General features: G+C 55.0%; 1 protein-coding gene across 1 annotated transcript; it reads right to left on the reverse strand.

The window, feature by feature from the left end:
- Window positions 1-8183: 8183 nt before the first annotated feature.
- LOC133348319 (apelin receptor A-like) lies at window positions 8184-11488 on the reverse strand. Its single transcript, XM_061561062.1, has one exon. The coding sequence runs from the start codon at window positions 10892-10894 to the stop codon at window positions 9596-9598; it is 1299 nt and encodes a 432-aa protein (XP_061417046.1). The 5' UTR covers window positions 10895-11488; the 3' UTR covers window positions 8184-9595.
- Window positions 11489-16536: the final 5048 nt, after the last annotated feature.

The following is a 16536-nucleotide window of genomic DNA, read 5'->3' on the forward strand; positions in this document are numbered from 1 at the left end:
GCGAGACATGGCCAGATCAAACCCGATGTCGTTATTAATGTTATACATTTGTTAACGATTTAGAACCAAAGGGGTGCAAGGCTGCAGTAAAAGGTTAAGAACCACCGAGTTAGTGAATAATGGATATGGTCAGGATTAAGGGTTAGGGTTAAGCTGAAGGGTAATGAGTTAAAGATGGCATTGGCTATCGGGGCGTGTTCGGAGTTTGCAATGTGAGTGGGTGGGTTGAGTGGACGCTTTGGTAATCCGACGAGTGATTGTGTGGGTATGGTGAGTGAGTGAGTGGCTGGGTGGTTGATGGGTGTGGCGAGTGAGTTGACGATTTAAGATTTAGTGAGTGAATTAGGTGAGTGTGTAGATTGGTGATTTCGTTGAACAGGCGAGGTGAGTGAGTTGGTGAGTGAGTTGGTGAGTGAGTTGGTGAGTGAGTTGGTGAGTGAGTTGGTGAGTGAGCGGTCGGTACGGCGAGGTGAGTTGAGTGGATGCGGATTCTTGAAGGGTGAGTCAGTCCCTAGCCACGCAAGCCCCCACCCCCTCCCCTTCCCCCCTCCCTCCCCCCGACTCCCCCTCACGTCCCCCTCCCCACTGCCACGAGATTTGTCTTGGAATCCAGAACAATGCTCCCCCCACCACCATTCGCTGCCAGACCGCGGAGACTCAACGCGAGCGAGCGCATAGAACGGAGCGGGCTGAGTGGGCGAGTGGGCCGAGGGGTTCAAGTGAATGGTGAATCGAGGAATGTGTCTGCGAGTTCGATCAACGTCGGTGGCGATTATCCGAACCGGTCCTGGAGCCTCGCCTAGTTCGACTCAGCCTAAAATAAGTTCCTGGTGCGGTGTGTAAACATCGCCACTAAGGCGGTCGAGCGTGGTGCTGGCCACCCACCCCCTCGTGTGCCGTGCCGGCCTTCATAGGTGCTCGCTAACAGCACTTGCCCTAACAGTCTATTAAGGCTATACGGGGGAGCTTTGTCTTTGTAAATGAAGCTGTGAATGACAGTGGGGATACATTTGTGAATGACTTCGCGTGGGTAGATGAGTGAGCGGATGAATGAGTGAATGCGTGCTCGGAATAAACTTATGAAAGAGTATAGGATGGATGAATGGGTGCATGGGTATTTAAGTGAGCGAATTAATTATATTAATTAATTGGTTGATGAGTGGAGTGATAAAACGAGTTGATTCATTATTGAGTAAACCTGTCAATGGGTGCATCAATATGTGGATAAATTAATGTATGTACAATATGAGTGGGTGGATGAACGAGTGACTTAACGAGTGGATGAATGAGCGAATGCGCGTTTAAATTAATGGATGAATGAGTGGATTAATGAGTGAAATTGTGAGTGAATGGGTAGATGAGTGAATGAATGGGTAAATGAATGAGGGAATGGCTGGATGAATGAGCGAATGTGCGTATAAATAAATGGGTGAACGAATTAATGAAGGAGTAGAGTATGAGTGAGAGAATGAGTGGATGTGTGAGTGATGGTGTAAAGGAATGAGGGAATGGGTGAATGCATGAGCGAATGAGCGTATAAATGAATGCATGAATGAGTGAGTGGATGTTATGAGTGGATGAATGAGCGTGGGCCCGTGAACACGATCTCCCTCGCGGGTCCAGAAGTCGACGGGGGTGCAGGTGAAACAGGAATCCAGTGTGTGTGTGTGCGTGCATGTACATATATGGGAGCGGTGGTGCAGTGGTTAGCGCGTTGTGCTACGAACCTTGCGACTGGAGTTCGACTCCCGCTCACGGCCAACACCGGTGACGGTCATCTGAACCGATCCTGGGCCTCCCCTAGGTCGACTCAGCCTCAAATGAGTACCTGGTGCGGTGTCTAAACATCGCCACTGGGGAGACAAAGGCGGTTGGGCGTGGTGCTGGCCACCCACCTCCTCGTGTGGCGTGCCAGGTCTGGATAGGAGCTCGCTCACAGCACTTGCCCCAAACAATTTGTGAAATGCTATACAGGGGAAACTTTTATTTGTATATACAGTGCTACACGTGCATATCGTTTTATATATATGGTTATTAAAATATGTATAGCGACAGGATGAAGATTCGATTTAAAATAATTAAACGGTTAGAGAGAGAGAAGCGGGTGAGAGAGGGAAGAGAGGTCGAGGGGAAATCGAGACTTTGGGAGGGAGAGAGGGAGGGGAAGGAGGGAATTAAATAATCAAGCGCCCACCTAAACCATCAGTCAGGAGTAGCTCGCTCGCAGCTGCACCTCACCTGTGCAAACATCTCGAGGAGCGGAGTGGGAAGGAGTAGGAGAGGAGAGAGGGGGGGGGGGGGGTAAGTGTGGGTAGTGGGGGAGGGTGAGAGGGAGGGGGTGCGATGTGAGCCCCCCCCTCCCCTAGCCCTGCTGGGTCAAGGTGACGGGGGCTGTGAGTGGACCTCGGCTCACCTCCCAAGCGGCTCCACGTGGACTCGTTGCCAGCCACTGGTCACGGTGGGACGATGCCACGATCCAGCCAGGAAAGTCTGAGTATCGACGCTTCGTCAGCCGGGCACTGAGTAAGTGGTTCATTATTTTAATTTCCACCTCGCTCCGCATATTTGAATTATTATTATTATATATATGTACTTTATATACAAAGACACAGATCCCATGTTGTGGCCTTTAACGGACCTTTGGGGCAAGTTTTGTTCGCGAGCACCTATTAAGGCTGGCCCGGCACACGAGGGGGTGGGTGAGTAAAACCATCCCCGGCCGCCTTTGTCTCCCCAGTACGGATGTTTACACAACACTCCACTGAAGACTGAGTCGACCGAGGGAAAGCCCCGGACTGGTTCAGGTATTCATCACTGGCCTTGGCCGTGAGCGGGACTTGAACTCGGTTGGCCCGGTTCAGAGCGCAATGCGCTAACCACTACACTACCGCTCCCCAATAACAATAGACGCACACTTGTGTGTATACACACGCTCCCTCACATGTGTACACACACGCGCAGATGTGTGTACACACACGCTCCCACACATGTGTGTGTGTGTGTACACTCTCCGAACGAGGCTGCGTGGCTGATATGAACTTTCACAAGACCTATTCCCCCCCCCCCCTCCTGTACCCCCCCCCGCGCCACGCACCCCCACACCCCCACACCCCCCGTACCCCGCCCCCGTGAAAACTGATATTTAATTCCGAATTTCTGTTTTCATTCGAGGAAAGCGCTGATGATGTGATCCGCTTGAAGTCTTCTTGGCTGCAATAACATCGCCACCAGCACAATGCCCCTCATTTATCCGGGAATGCCTCGCCGAGTCTCAAGGCTTCGCTGCCGCGAGAGTCCTGCCCCGGCTCGCAGTTCAGAGGTCAACGCTTCCGTTCGATCTCCCGGCGCGGCAGACGACGGCTTAAACAATGGGGAGGGGCAAGTTTTGTTTAAAATCGCCCCGACCGTCCGCTGCGGGGTCCTACTCAGCGGTGTCAATGAGTGCGCGGCTACAAGTCGCTATCGGCAGGTAGTGTGTGGTCGGGTAAAGTGTGGGGACTTTTACTCACCAACTCACTCGCCTCGCCTACCCGACCGCTCGCTCACCAACTCACTCGCCAATTGGAATACAAAGGAATGCGGCTGTGGTGCTGGCCACCCACCCCCTCGTGTGCCGTGCCGGCCCTCATAGGCTGCCACTCGCTAACAGCACTTGCTCCTCTAGTTTGCTAAGGCTGTACGTGAGAGCTTTGTCGTTGTCGTGATGATGGAGGAGACGTGGGCGCGACTTCGCCCAAAGTCACACGGAAAGGAGGAGGAGGAGAAGAAGCATTAGCTCGGACCGCGTGGATCGAGCCCTGGGGGTAGGCGAGTGATGTTTGACTCCAGCACGTGGTGCTCGAGTCAAACGGAGTGGTGCCACGTGGTGCGTTCATGAGTGAGGGGGTGCCCGCGGAGTGGTGCCACGTGGGGCGGGTAGGTGGGAAATTTTGGGGGAGAGGTGGGGGGCAGAGGGAGCGGGGGGGGGCGAGAAGTGCTGAATGTAGAGATCATCATCAGCAGTAGCAGCAACATCAGCAGCAACATCATCAGCAGCTGTAACAATAGGGAGCATCATCACCACCATCTCCATAACAAAGTTGGAGTTAGGGCCATTGTTTAAACTAAGGTTACATAGGGTTAGAGTCCTAGTTGAAGCTAGTTTAATGTTGGTGTCATGGTTTAAGCCAGGGGTGAAGAACCCAAGCCTGCGAGATGGTAACTCTTTCGCCTGGTCTACAGGAGGCCGTGGGCTCCAACCCGACCCTGACGCCTGCTGTATATTTGGAGTTTGCGTGTCTTTCTCCCCGTGATCGCGTGGATTTTTTCCACGTTTAGAATCCACACGCGTTAAGACTATGTGGCGGCTATAAATGTCCACGTGAAAATCCACTTGGTTGAGCTGTCATTTGTGATAGCCAGGTCGCTCCTGAAAAAAGAGCTGCATAGCTCAGTGGACCTTACCCTTGAAAACAATAAAATAGTCGTAAAACAAATCTTGTATCATGTCGTTACACGCACTTGCCAGTCGGAACGTGGCCGTGTACCGGCTGTTAGTGAATCGCTTTGATCGCGGGTGTGTGTTGCCGTATTCACCAGGTAGAGCACGTCCAATAATCACCCATTGGGTTGTTGTACCTGTGCCAACGAGAGAACACGACCTGACCCACGGCACCTTGACTTCATTCAACACGTCCCTGCACCACGTGAATCCTTGCTAAGGTCGTGGAGGCGACCCACAAACTGCTGCCAGCATCTTCGCCGCACTAATCGGGTCCTGCAGGGGGGGGGGGGGGGGGAGCATACGCCCACCCTGGCTAACGCCACGCACGGGAGGAGCCTCTGATGGTGATGGAGAGGTGTCGTTCGTGTGTCGGCTCATTCGTAGCCGGCAAAATTAGTCCGAAAGTTCTCTTCGGGCACCTTCGTTAAATGGAATGTTGCCACGCTGCTGTTTTGACGATGTGTCAGTGTTAGAACCATTTGTTAGAGCCAAAGTTTACCGCACCTCCGATTAGCACGGTTGGCTACGTACGGTGCGAAAGAGGTTCAACATACATACAATGTTAGTGTTAGAATGATGGTTTTTAAGCAGTGGTTCTGGGGTGCGAGATGCCTTGTCTGGGGGTGCGAGACACGGCCAGACCTTGTTAGAAGGTAAATCATAGAAGCACAAATTAAGCACGGACACGGATGTCACAACTACTACTTTGTTTCATCAAACCCTATGTTATTATTAACATTATACTTTTGTTTTACTTTTGAGAGCCAAAGAGTTGCAAGGCTGCAGTAAAGGTTATAAGCACCATGGTTTAAGCAGTTAGGGGTCTTAGTTTAAGCTAATGTTGGTGTCCGGGTCACTGCATTCTATTGTTAGGGTTAAGGTTCATAGCGCTGTGATTATCATATTTAATGGCCTGCACGATGTTACAGTTACGCCTTAGAGAAAGCGACTCATTCATCAAGTTGACTCCATTCATTCCTCATCGCGATGCCATTCATTCCACAACCTCGCCGGGTCATTAACTCCGAGCGAAGGGCCTCCTGCGTCTTCCTGTTGGCCTGCACCCACCCGGAGTGAAACCCTAAACCCAGAACGTCCGCGGCTCGTAAATCCTCGTGCCTCGTGAAACACCGCACGCGTTTGCATGTTTTGGTAAGAATTATTATTTTATTTGAAACTGTGTTTTTGTGCGCGTGTCAAACGAATCGTAAAAGCCACACAGTTTTAGAATACACGATGCATTTTGTCTGGGTTTATAGTTTACTGAGTTTGTGTGCGTGACGTGTGTGGTGGTGTCTGTGTGTCTGTGTGTGGGGGAACGGTAGTGTAGTTGTTAGCGCGCTGCGCTACGAACCCGGCGAGCCGAGTTCGGTTCCCGGTCATGACCAACACCGGTGGCGATTATCTGAACCGGGAATGGGCCTCCCCTAGGTCGACTCAGCCTCAAATTAGTACCTGGCGCGGTGTGTAAACATCGACACTGGGGAGACAAAGGCCGACCGGGCGTGGTGCTGGTCACCCACCCCCTCGTGTGGCGTGCCGGCCTTCAAAGGTGCTCGCTAACAGCACTTGTCCCAAAAGTCTGTTAAGGCTATACGGGGGATCTTTGTCTGGGATCGATTACCATCTCCGGCTTACGTCAGTGGTCCTGGTCCTGGGCCTCCCCTAGGTCGACTCTGCCTTTAAACGAGTGCCCGGTGCGGTGTGTAAAACATCGCAGTCCGTCAGCGGAGCGAGCAAGGCTGATGATCGTGATGCATCAGTTGGTGATGCTGCTGCAGCTGCGTTGGCAGGGGTGCACAAGCATAATTAACACATTCGTCAAGCAAAATATATAACAGGCGACGTTTCGGGAAATGCCCCTTCTTCATAGCAACGTAAATCAATGCATTAGTTTCGAAGGCAGTGTTGTTGAGGAATGTGATGAGTGTTTTGTTACTGGTGTTTGATTTAGATGCGCGTGTCTGTGCGTGCATAAATTAACAGCACTTGCCCCAACAGTCTGTTAAGCCTATACGAACGTGGGATCTCTGTCTTTGCATAAATCATGTATTACGTGAGTATGTTATTGATGTGTGCATGCGTATGGACATATACGTGTACAGCTAACATACACAATTAACACACATGCTGTACACAACGACACTAACCAATTCAAGGCCAACACTTTACATCATGCACCATTGTGTAGCACACGACACGTTACGGAGACTCTGCGTGGGTTTGTGTGTCTCTAAACTGGGTGTGCAAATGACCAAATCACTCGGCAGGCGCTCCATCTCTCGAGCGTGGCTGGTTGAGTGTTGGTTAGGAGAGGTGACCCGTATGCGTGACAGGTGCTATCGGATTCGGGATTTCGTTGTATAGGAATCAGAGCGCCATAGGGGGAAAAAACCCCCATTGTACTCTAATGTAGGTCTATACTGTCATGTATACCCCCCCCTCCCTACCCCCCCCCCTCCCCGGACTGACCGTCGTGGTGAAGTATGCTCAAAAAAGTCTCCCCGATGGTACGGCGAATCGGGGCGACTGCCCCAGGCCCTGTGCTTTGGGGGGAGACGGCGGGGAAGGGGGGGGGCTTCCACGTTGCGGTGTCAGAAGTAATACTTCGTCTGGTTTAGTTTGAAGGCGTTGGGGGGGGCATTGTGGGGGTTGCCCCGGGCCCCCTCCGCCCCCCCCCCCCAATGACGAATCTGGTGGTCAAATAACCCCAATGAACCGCACGGCGTGGGGAGGCCCTCATCCAGCAGTGGATTGTTATAAAGGGCCGTACATGTTTACGTGCACATGGGGAAATCTATGCTATGTGTGATGTGCTTACATGTGTATACATCCTGAGTTAAATTCCAGGTCACGGCTTGCAGCGGTGCACATTGGGATCCTCAAATGGAAATGGCCATCATCATTATTATTATTATTACATCTGAATCGGTTGCTGGCCGCCGCCCCGAGGCCGACTCCGCTTTTGCACGAGTAGCCGGTGCGCTGTTTCACTCATCGGCACTGGGGGAGACAAAGGCGGCCGGGCGTGGCACTGGAACACCGCGTTCGCTCCTGCACGCTGGTCTCTGTGCCAGGCAAGTGCTGTTAGTGAACGGCACACGAAGGGAGGGGGTAACCACCACCACGCCCGACCACATTTATTTCCCCCGAGTGACGATGTTTACGCACCGCACCAGCTACTCATTTGAGGTTGAGTCGACCTCGTGGAGGCCCAGGACCGGTTCGGATAATCGTCACTGACTTTGACCGTGAGCGGGGTAATCGGACCCGGGCCGCCAGGTTGGTAGCGCCAGCGCGCTAACCGCTCCCCCGTGCCGCTACCAGCACCAGCAGCAGCAGCAGCAGCACCAGCAGCAGCACCAGCAGCAGCACCAGCACCACCAGCAGCACCAGCAGCAGCAGCAGCAGCACCAGCAGCAGCACCAGCAGCAGCACCAGCACCAGCAGCAGCACCAGCAGCAGCAGCAGCAGCACCAGCACCAGCACCACCACCAGCAGCAGCACCACCACCAGCAGCAGCAGCACCAGCAGCACCAGCAGCAGCACCACCAGCACCACCACCAGCAGCACCAGCAGCAGCAGCAGCCCCCCGCCCCCCTCCTCCACTCGGCGTTCCCACGGGCGACCCGGCCCTGTCGCGTGGTCCGCCACCTTCCTCATTCTTCATGTAAAACTCATCAGCTGCGGTCACGTCCCTTCCACAACGGCTCCACTTCCCCGATTCGCGAGATTCCTCAATGGTCACTAACGTCCCCCCTCCTCCTCCCCCCCCGGGCAATAAATAGACAGGGCGTGGCGGTGTGGCAAAGAGGGCACGTGCCAGGTGCGAGCGTGGCAAGAGTGTGGGGGGGAGCGGTGGCGTAGCGGTTAGCGCTGCTGCCGCCGCTGCGAATCCGAGGTTCGATTCCCGCTCATGGTCAACGCCAGTGGCGATTTATTTGAACCGGTCTTGGGTCGACGAGTACCTGGTGCCAATGTGTAAACATCGCCACTCGGGAGACAAAGGCGGCCGGACGTGGTGCTGGCCACCCACCCCCTTGTGTGCCGTGCCGGCCTTCGTATGTGCGCGCTCAGAGAACTTGCCCCTACAGTCGGTTAAGGCTACACGGGGGATCTTTGTCTTTGTTGGTGTGGACTGGAGCAAAACTGGTCTCAACTCTGAAAACAATTCCACTGTATCCCATGCACAATGACGATACGAAAACGACACGATTGATCGATTGATATAGCTGAGCTCACGATACATGCATCCAATCGACGTTATTGGATTCGTACATATTGCATACAATGGACAAACCTAAGCCTCGTCCCTGCAGCCACGAGTGGCCGCTACATTCACCGCAACGTTCATAGAAAACCTCACAGAATCGATTCTTAAATCGAATGACCGGGAGTTGATCAATACCCCCATCATCAATAAACAAAACGAAACACACCTCACCAACACGTGATTACATTATCAGCCCATTCACACGGAAAATAATCGTCACAGAATCTCAAGATCCCAGCTTCAGGAGGGCCCTGCCACAGCGGAACGATTGGCCACCGCTGGCAGCTTGGTCGAGATTGCGTGGGCTGACCACCCTACAAACCGTGCCGAGCCGCGCCGGGGCCGTGCCGAGACAGCCCGGCACGGGTTGGTTTTTTGCTTTGTTTCCACCACTGCAGAAGTCGTCGAGCCGTGCCGCTGACGTCGTCGCGTTCTACTGATTGACGCCAATTGCAACGATTAGCCCCTTGTTTGGCCACGAGCCGAATTCAAGTTTCCCCCCTCCCTCCGTGATGCCAACGTTTCACGGTTTGCCTCTGGTTCGGCTCGACAAATCGCCAGTGGAAAACCACCCGTGCTGGCTCGGCTCGGATGCGCGAGCGGGAAATTCTTACACGAGGGCGCCCTGGCCCACGTCGCACGCCGGCGCTGGCCTGGCCCCGCCCCTGGAGCCGATCGTCTCCAGGCTGCCCGTGAAGAACCCTCGAGTCTCCTCGCTCCAGAGCCGCTCCGCGCTACCGCCCCCGCGTCTCTCCATCGACGACTTGACGGACGCGCGCCTCGCGCGTCACGACGACGGTGGCGACGGCGGCGACGGTGGACACCTCCGCCACGCGTTCCTAGATGCTCGTGGAGACGGAGCCGGTCCCCGAGCGGCTGCGCTCCCCGGACGATCCCGACGGCGGCTCCTCGTGTCCTCGGCACCCCGAGCGCCCAGTCGTGGGGGGCTCTGCCCCCGTCCGCGGGGGGCACGCGAATCCCAGGGCGCTGGCGCAGCGCGCCCTGAAGTCGACGTCGAAGTAGGCGTAGAGGACGGGGTTGAGGCAGCTGTTGACGAAGCCCCAGCAGAGCGCGAAGGGCAGCCCCACGAAGATGGCGCGCTCGAGGCCGCATCTCATGGGCAGCAAGTCGAGCCACACGAGTGCGTCCAGCGTCTTGAGGAGGTGGTAGGGCAGCCAGCAGGCGAGGAAGGTGACCACCAGCGTGGCGATGACTCGCAGCAGACGGCGGCGCTTCCGGCTCTCCCTGCGCACGTGCGTGAAGTGGCTCTGGATCTTGGCCATGATGCGCGCGTAGAAGAAGAGCAGCGCGCAGCCGGGCAGCACGAAGCCCAGGCCCGTGGAGGTGAGGCTGAGCCCCGCCGCCCACAGGTGCTCGGTGTCCGGCGACGCCACGGACGCGAAGCTTGCGCTGCACTGGATCGTCGTCGTCGTCGTCATCGCCATCGTCATCATCGCGGCGTCGGACATCGTCCTGTAGGAATCGTCCATCTCCTGTCCGTCGCCGTCGCTGTTGTAGCTGTAGTCCGTTTCGTTGCGACTGACATCGCCGCCGCCGCCGCCGTTGGGGTGTTCCACGGCGGACACGCCGCTGAAGATAATCGAGGGCAGCGAAGCGACGAGGGCGCTCAGCCAGATGACCGCGCAGCGTCGCAGCGCGGTCCTCCTGCCGCGCGGGCTCCCGGCGGGCCGCGAGCAGACGACGGCCTCGTAGCGGTCGAGGCTGAGGCAGGTGAGGCAGAAGATGCTCGCGTACATATTGAGCATGACCACGCAGCTGCTGAGGGTGCAGAGGAAGCCCCCGAAGGGCCAGTGGTAGCCCAGGGCCGTGTAGGCGGCCCAGAGGGGCAGCGTGAGCACGAACACGAGGTCGGCGGAGGCGAGGCTGGCGATGTAGAGATCCGTGTTGCGCTTGCGCGTCTTGAGGCGCGCGATGGTCCACACCACGAGGCCGTTGCCCACGAGGCCGCACACGAACACCAGCGAGTAGACGATGGGGATGAGCGTCGGCGTGACGTTCCACTCGCTGTAGTCGCACTCCGCGGCGGCGGTGGTCGTGGTGGCGGTGTCGTTGAGATTTGTGAAGTCGGTGGGGGTGACGGCACCCCCATAATCCGACTCCAAGGATGATGGATCCATGAGAGGTGGAGGCGAGAGGTGGGAGATGCGGAGAGATGGGAAGGTGGGGGGGATGAAGGTGGAGAGAGGTTGAGATCAGAGAGAGGCTAATCAAAGAATGACTTCAATGAGATGCAGGGAGACACGAAGTGGAGAGTGGTGGAGAAGATTGAGTCGTGGAGTGGAGTGGCTATTGAGAGGGTGTCAGAGAAGATGCTGCGGAGGATGGAGACGAGAGGGAGTCGGGGAGCGCGTGGGAGGATGCTGATTAAGAGACACAGAGCTAGAGAGAGGATTTAGGGAGAGGGGTTTGGAGAGCGTTGAGGGATGAAGAGTAGGAGGCACCGTCGTGACAGATAGAGAGAAATAGAGAGAGATAAGATAAATCGTGTCGAGAAGGGGAGTCCTGGAAATCGTGCAGAAGATAATAAGTGGATGGCGAGAGGAGAGAGAGAGAGAGGTGGGGTCAGGGAGAGAGCGTGCGGAGAGTTCGGGAAGAGTGAAAGAGGAGGATGCCAAACTTCCACGGATGCCGTTCGCTTCCTCTCCGCTCACCTCCCGTGGGATCTCACTGCTCGCTCCTCCTTCCCTCCCCTCTCCACCTCTCACCCCTCTCCTCCTCCTCCTTGTCCTCTTCTCTTTGCTCTCTCTTCGGTCAACGAGACGCAGCTTTAAACGTCGGCGCACCGAGCGCACGTGACACTGCGAGCGTGAACGCGCGTGACACTGAGCGAGACGCGATGCGTTGGTGTGGCCGCCTCCACGTGACACTGAGCGAGACGCGATGCGTTGGTGTTGCCGCCTCCACGTGACACTGAGCGAGACGCGATGCGTTGGTGTTGCCGCCTCCACGTGACACTGAGCGAGACGCGATGCGTTGGTGTTGCCGCCTCCACGTGACACTGAGCGAGACGCGATGCGTTGGTGTTGCCGCCTCCACGTGACACTGAGCGAGACGCGATGCGTTGGTGTTGCCGCCTCCACGTGACACTGAGCGAGACGCGATGCGTTGGTGTTGCCGCCTCCACGTGACACTGAGCGAGACGCGATGCGTTTGTGTGGCCGCCTCCACGACAAACGGAGTGCGTGGCACGCGGAGGCTATCGCCGGCAGATCTGTTCCCTTCTTCCCTCTTAAAATCAGTCCTTCCCCAATCCAATACCAACTCGCAGCTGGTATGGACCAGGAGGCGAGGAGAGGGGGGCCTGGGTTGGGGGGGTGGGGAATGGGCGTGGGGCGGCAGCGGGTGGGATGGGTTGTGTGTGTGGGGGGGGGGGGGTGTAATGGGTCCTTGTGTGGAAGCCGGTAGGGGAGGAAGGTGGGTGCGGGAGAATGGTTCTGTGGAGTCGGGGGAAGAGTTCGATTAGCACGTGGTGGTGGTGGGTGTTGTGGGTGGTGGTGGGGGTTGGGGGGGGGTCAGGATAATGGGAGGAGGTTAATGATGGAGGTGAATCCATGTGCCCAGTAACGAGTTCATTTCCGAAGCCACGCGCTATCTGCGCCATCGCTTAGTGTGAGTGACCCCCAGGGGAGGGTGGGAGGGTGGGGGGGGGGACTCCCACCCATGCCCGCACAGTGACGTCGCTGCTCGCTGGCTTTCTCACTGATTGATGGGAGGAGAGGTCATGGAACGGGGAGGGGCGGGTTAAGGGGAGGGGCGAGATTGGAGGGAGGGGGAAGTGGGGGGGTTGGAGAGGTTTTGGTTGGGGCTATTCAACTTTCGGTGTTTGAAATTCAACCCTGTCCGATTGAAAGTGCAACTTATGGGATTAATAACAGCTCCAAAAGGCAACCGCAGCTCAGTCCAACATCGCTTTGGGTCTCTCCGCCGCGAGGAGGCCTCTCCGCGTCTTGCCGGGCAGAATCAGAATCTATATTTAGATTGCAGGAGGAATCCGAAGAGCTATAAAGCTCTTTTTTTCCCACAGATGTTCCAGCAGGAGCACGGCGTCAGAACGTTGCACTAACAAAAAAAAACCGATGCAAAAACACGATGGGAGTGCAGAGTATTTGAAAGGTAAAAAAAAATAACATCGCTTAATAAAACATACAAATACAACTAAACAATGTTTTATTTTAACTTGTTTTTTTTAGAAGCGACCTCGCCACAAATTATGGTTCAACGAAGTAGCTTACCGTGTGGAAATTGATAGCAGCAACAATAATCTAGAAGCATGTCGTGCAGGATAGAATCTTAGACTATACTTCACTGCTTTTGGTGAAGGTGCGAGAGCCGTGGATTAACCTCCTCCGATATCGTTCTGACGATTGCCGTGGCCGGGAAACGAACTCGGTCAGGCATTAGCCGAGTTCATAGGGCACGGCGCACTAACCACAGCGCCACCGCTCCACTCGAGGTCACTATGCATAATGTATGTAATTATATTCGTGCTGTGTACTGTGGGGAGCGGTGGTGTAGTGGTTAGCGCGCTGTGCTACGAACCCGTCGACCCGAGTTTGATTCCTGTTCACGGCCACCAGCACCAGTGACCATTATCTGAATCAGTCCTGGACCTCCCCTAGGTCGACTCAGCCTCAAAAGAGTACCTGTTGCGGTGCGTAAAAACATCGCCACTAGGGAAACAAAGGCGGCCGGGCGTGGTGTTGGCCACCCTCCCCTTCGCGAGCCTTGCCGGCCTTCATAGGTGCTACTCCCTAACAGCACTTGCCCTAAGAGTCTGTTAAGGCTATACGGGGGATCTTTGTATTTGTGTCGCTGTGTACCGTTTGTGTCTGTCCGTCTGTGCCTGCGCACCTGTCGAATCGACCTCAAATGAGTACCCGTGTGGCGGTGTCAACATCATTGGGGGAAACAAAGACGGCCGGGCGTGGTGTGCTGGCTCACAACACTTGTGTGCCGTGCCGACCTTCCTAGGTGCTCGCTCACAACACTTGCCCTGGATTATTGAATGCGTCTGTGAGGAGCTGCGATTGTTTCGCCCGCGCGAGTGCCGTGCCGGGTTTTATATTTTTACGATCTCTTCCCCCACATCCCTCCTGCTCCTGCTTCCACCCTCCCACTCGAAACTCTCATTTAGGGGATTTTACAACAACAGTAGCAAAAAAACGTTTCAACGTGTTGCCAACTCTGACTGAAACTGCTATTGCGGGGAATTTTAATTTTGAGTCAATAAAAAATATATGAATTAAAAAACTGTCTTCTTATTAAATTCTTCCCGGATTGCGTTCAACAGTTACCGGGAGACCATTGCTGATTCCAGTCGACATTCCCGGCCAATCCGGAAGGGTTGGCACCACACAGACTGACACGGGCTCACAGACAGACACGCGGGCTCACAGACAAACACACGGACAGACAGACACACGGACACACAGACAGGCACGGGCTCACAGACAGACACACGGACACACAGACAGACACACGGACACACAGACAGGCACGGGCTCACAGACAGACACACGGACTCACAGACAGACACGGCGATTTTGCAAGTCTAAGGTGTACCTTGACACCACGTGAAGTGTCTCAGGCTCGCTGGCAGGAGGCCACGGGACAGACCTATGAGTGCTGTTGGCTACATACGGTGCGAAAGAAGTTCAACATGTATACATACAGGGAGGGGCCCTGGGTTGACTTGACTGCGGTGACTGGGCGATGCACCACCACCCTGTGCTCCCCACTATGCCATCTCGCTGCTTTTTAGCCGCCCGGCACTCCGCTCGTTGTTGTGAGCGTGGTTCCTCTGCCCTCCGCTGTAATCGAAGGGCGAATTACCTCCAACTGCCCAAGCAGCGTCCTTCACGAGCCTCCCCCACGGACACACGGACCCACAGACAGACAAATGGACACTTCCTGCATCCCCGTCTCGTTTTATTCATCGGATCGGCCGCTGCTTCATGTCACAGCCATAGATCGCTCACGTCAATCAATCAGCGCAGAGGAGCACCCATCAATCACTGCAGTACATGCATACTGTACAAATGAGTATATATTGCAGGTCTATAGCTGTGTGCGTTTGGGGGAGGGGGTGGGGGTGAGATGGGATGGGTATGGGGTAGAAAAGTTAATCACAGTCCAATTCCCACCGTCAATTAAGCCTCGGTCACGTGACCAATGGTTAATTGCACTGAGGAGCGGGGAGGGGCTAGGAGGAGGAGGGGCGGGGCGCGGTGGAGGCGAGATGTGGAGGCGCGTTAATCCATCATCACAAATCGGCGCTTATGTTCATAACAAATATCCAGAGCAACAACACACACATAGCCAAGAAGCGAATTCTAAATAACGGCAGGCACCCCACGCGTCCTTTGGACGTCACCTTACGTCCCTCCCTCCCTCGGAACGCAAAATCCAGCCAGCGAAACTTGTTTCTAATCAAGTGTACCGTCGCAATGAAAGTGTGAAATGCATCTCAAACTGCGGGGGGACTGTGATCCTTTATTACGTTGGCAGTGGAGCACGAGCGCAAACAATACAGACGTCAGGAACACATTGTCCCTGAAGAGGAAGACAATATGGAATAGACGACGTTTCGAGGAATGATCCGCATTTATGTGCTATGAAGAAGAGCCATTGCTCTTTCGGCCACACGGTGCTTTGGATTCGTAATTATATTTACTGTTGGGTTAGATCGTGTATTGGTATCATGCCAATGTTTAGCTATAGCAGTGTTCGACAACCAATATAGAACTGTAAACTATTTTAATTTTGCAAGGTCTCGTGACCCACTGAACGAGGTAGCTTTTTTTCAGAAGGGACCTGGCCACAAATGATAGCTCAGTGCAGTGGCTCATTCATGTGGAAATTTACAGCAGCCAAATACGATGAACGCGTGATGTTTCTAAATGTGTGTGGGGGGGGGGGGGGGGAACCCCGAGGAACCGGAGAAAAACCCACACGACCACGGGAAGAGAGAGAGACGCAACCTCCAAATATACAGCAGCAAGCGTCAGGGTCGGAATCGAACCCACGACCCCCTGTACACCAGGCGAGGAAGTTAACATCTCATAGCCACCGAGGAATGTTGAATAACGAGCACAAATGTTCACAGTTTTGTCCGACGTTTCGCTGGATATCACATCGAGCATCGCCAGGCGTGAACAGCAGCTCGGCTCTCGCGTGAACGAGCTTGGCAGTGTCATCGACGATTGTGTTGAAGTTTGTTGTTTTTATACTGACAACAACAAAAATAAGTGTCGATTTAAATTCTTCGATTGTTTGACTGAATTCTCACAAGTGTCGAAGATAATGGAGTTCAGTCGGAGAGACGTGTTCGTCGTCACGTGACACACTCGCTAATACGTTCTTCTTAGCGCCTCCGATTGTCTGCCACCACCGCTGCAGGTGAAGCAAGGCAGGTGAGCCCGGAACACGGGTGAGTGGGAAAGGTGAGTGGGGAAGGTGAGTGCTAAGGCTATGCGTGAGCAGCGTCCAGGTGAGTGAGGCGGGTGGAGCGGGTGGGGTGAGGAGTACAGGTGAGTGGGGTGGGTGGAGCAGGTGAGGTGAGGAGTACAGGTGAGTGGGGTGGGTGGAGCAGGTGAGGTGAGGAGTACAGGTGAGTGGGGTGGGTGGAGCAGGTGGGGTGAGGAGTACAGGTGAGTGGGGTGGGTAGAGCGGGTGGGGTGAGGAGTACAGGTGAGTGGGGTGGGTAGAGCGGGTGGGGTGAGGAGTACAGGTGAGTGGGGTGGGTGGAGCAGGTGGGGTG

The sequence above is a fragment of the Lethenteron reissneri genome, chromosome 27 (assembly GCF_015708825.2).
Source record: "Lethenteron reissneri isolate LAM-NWPU_2019-01 chromosome 27, ASM1570882v1, whole genome shotgun sequence".
Lineage (NCBI taxonomy): Eukaryota > Metazoa > Chordata > Hyperoartia > Petromyzontiformes > Petromyzontidae > Lethenteron > Lethenteron reissneri.

Coding starts and splice junctions, on each gene's coding strand:
- LOC133348319 (XM_061561062.1), bottom strand. CDS start 10,894: ATGGATCCATCATCCTTGGAGTCGGATTATGGGGGTGCCGTCACCCCC.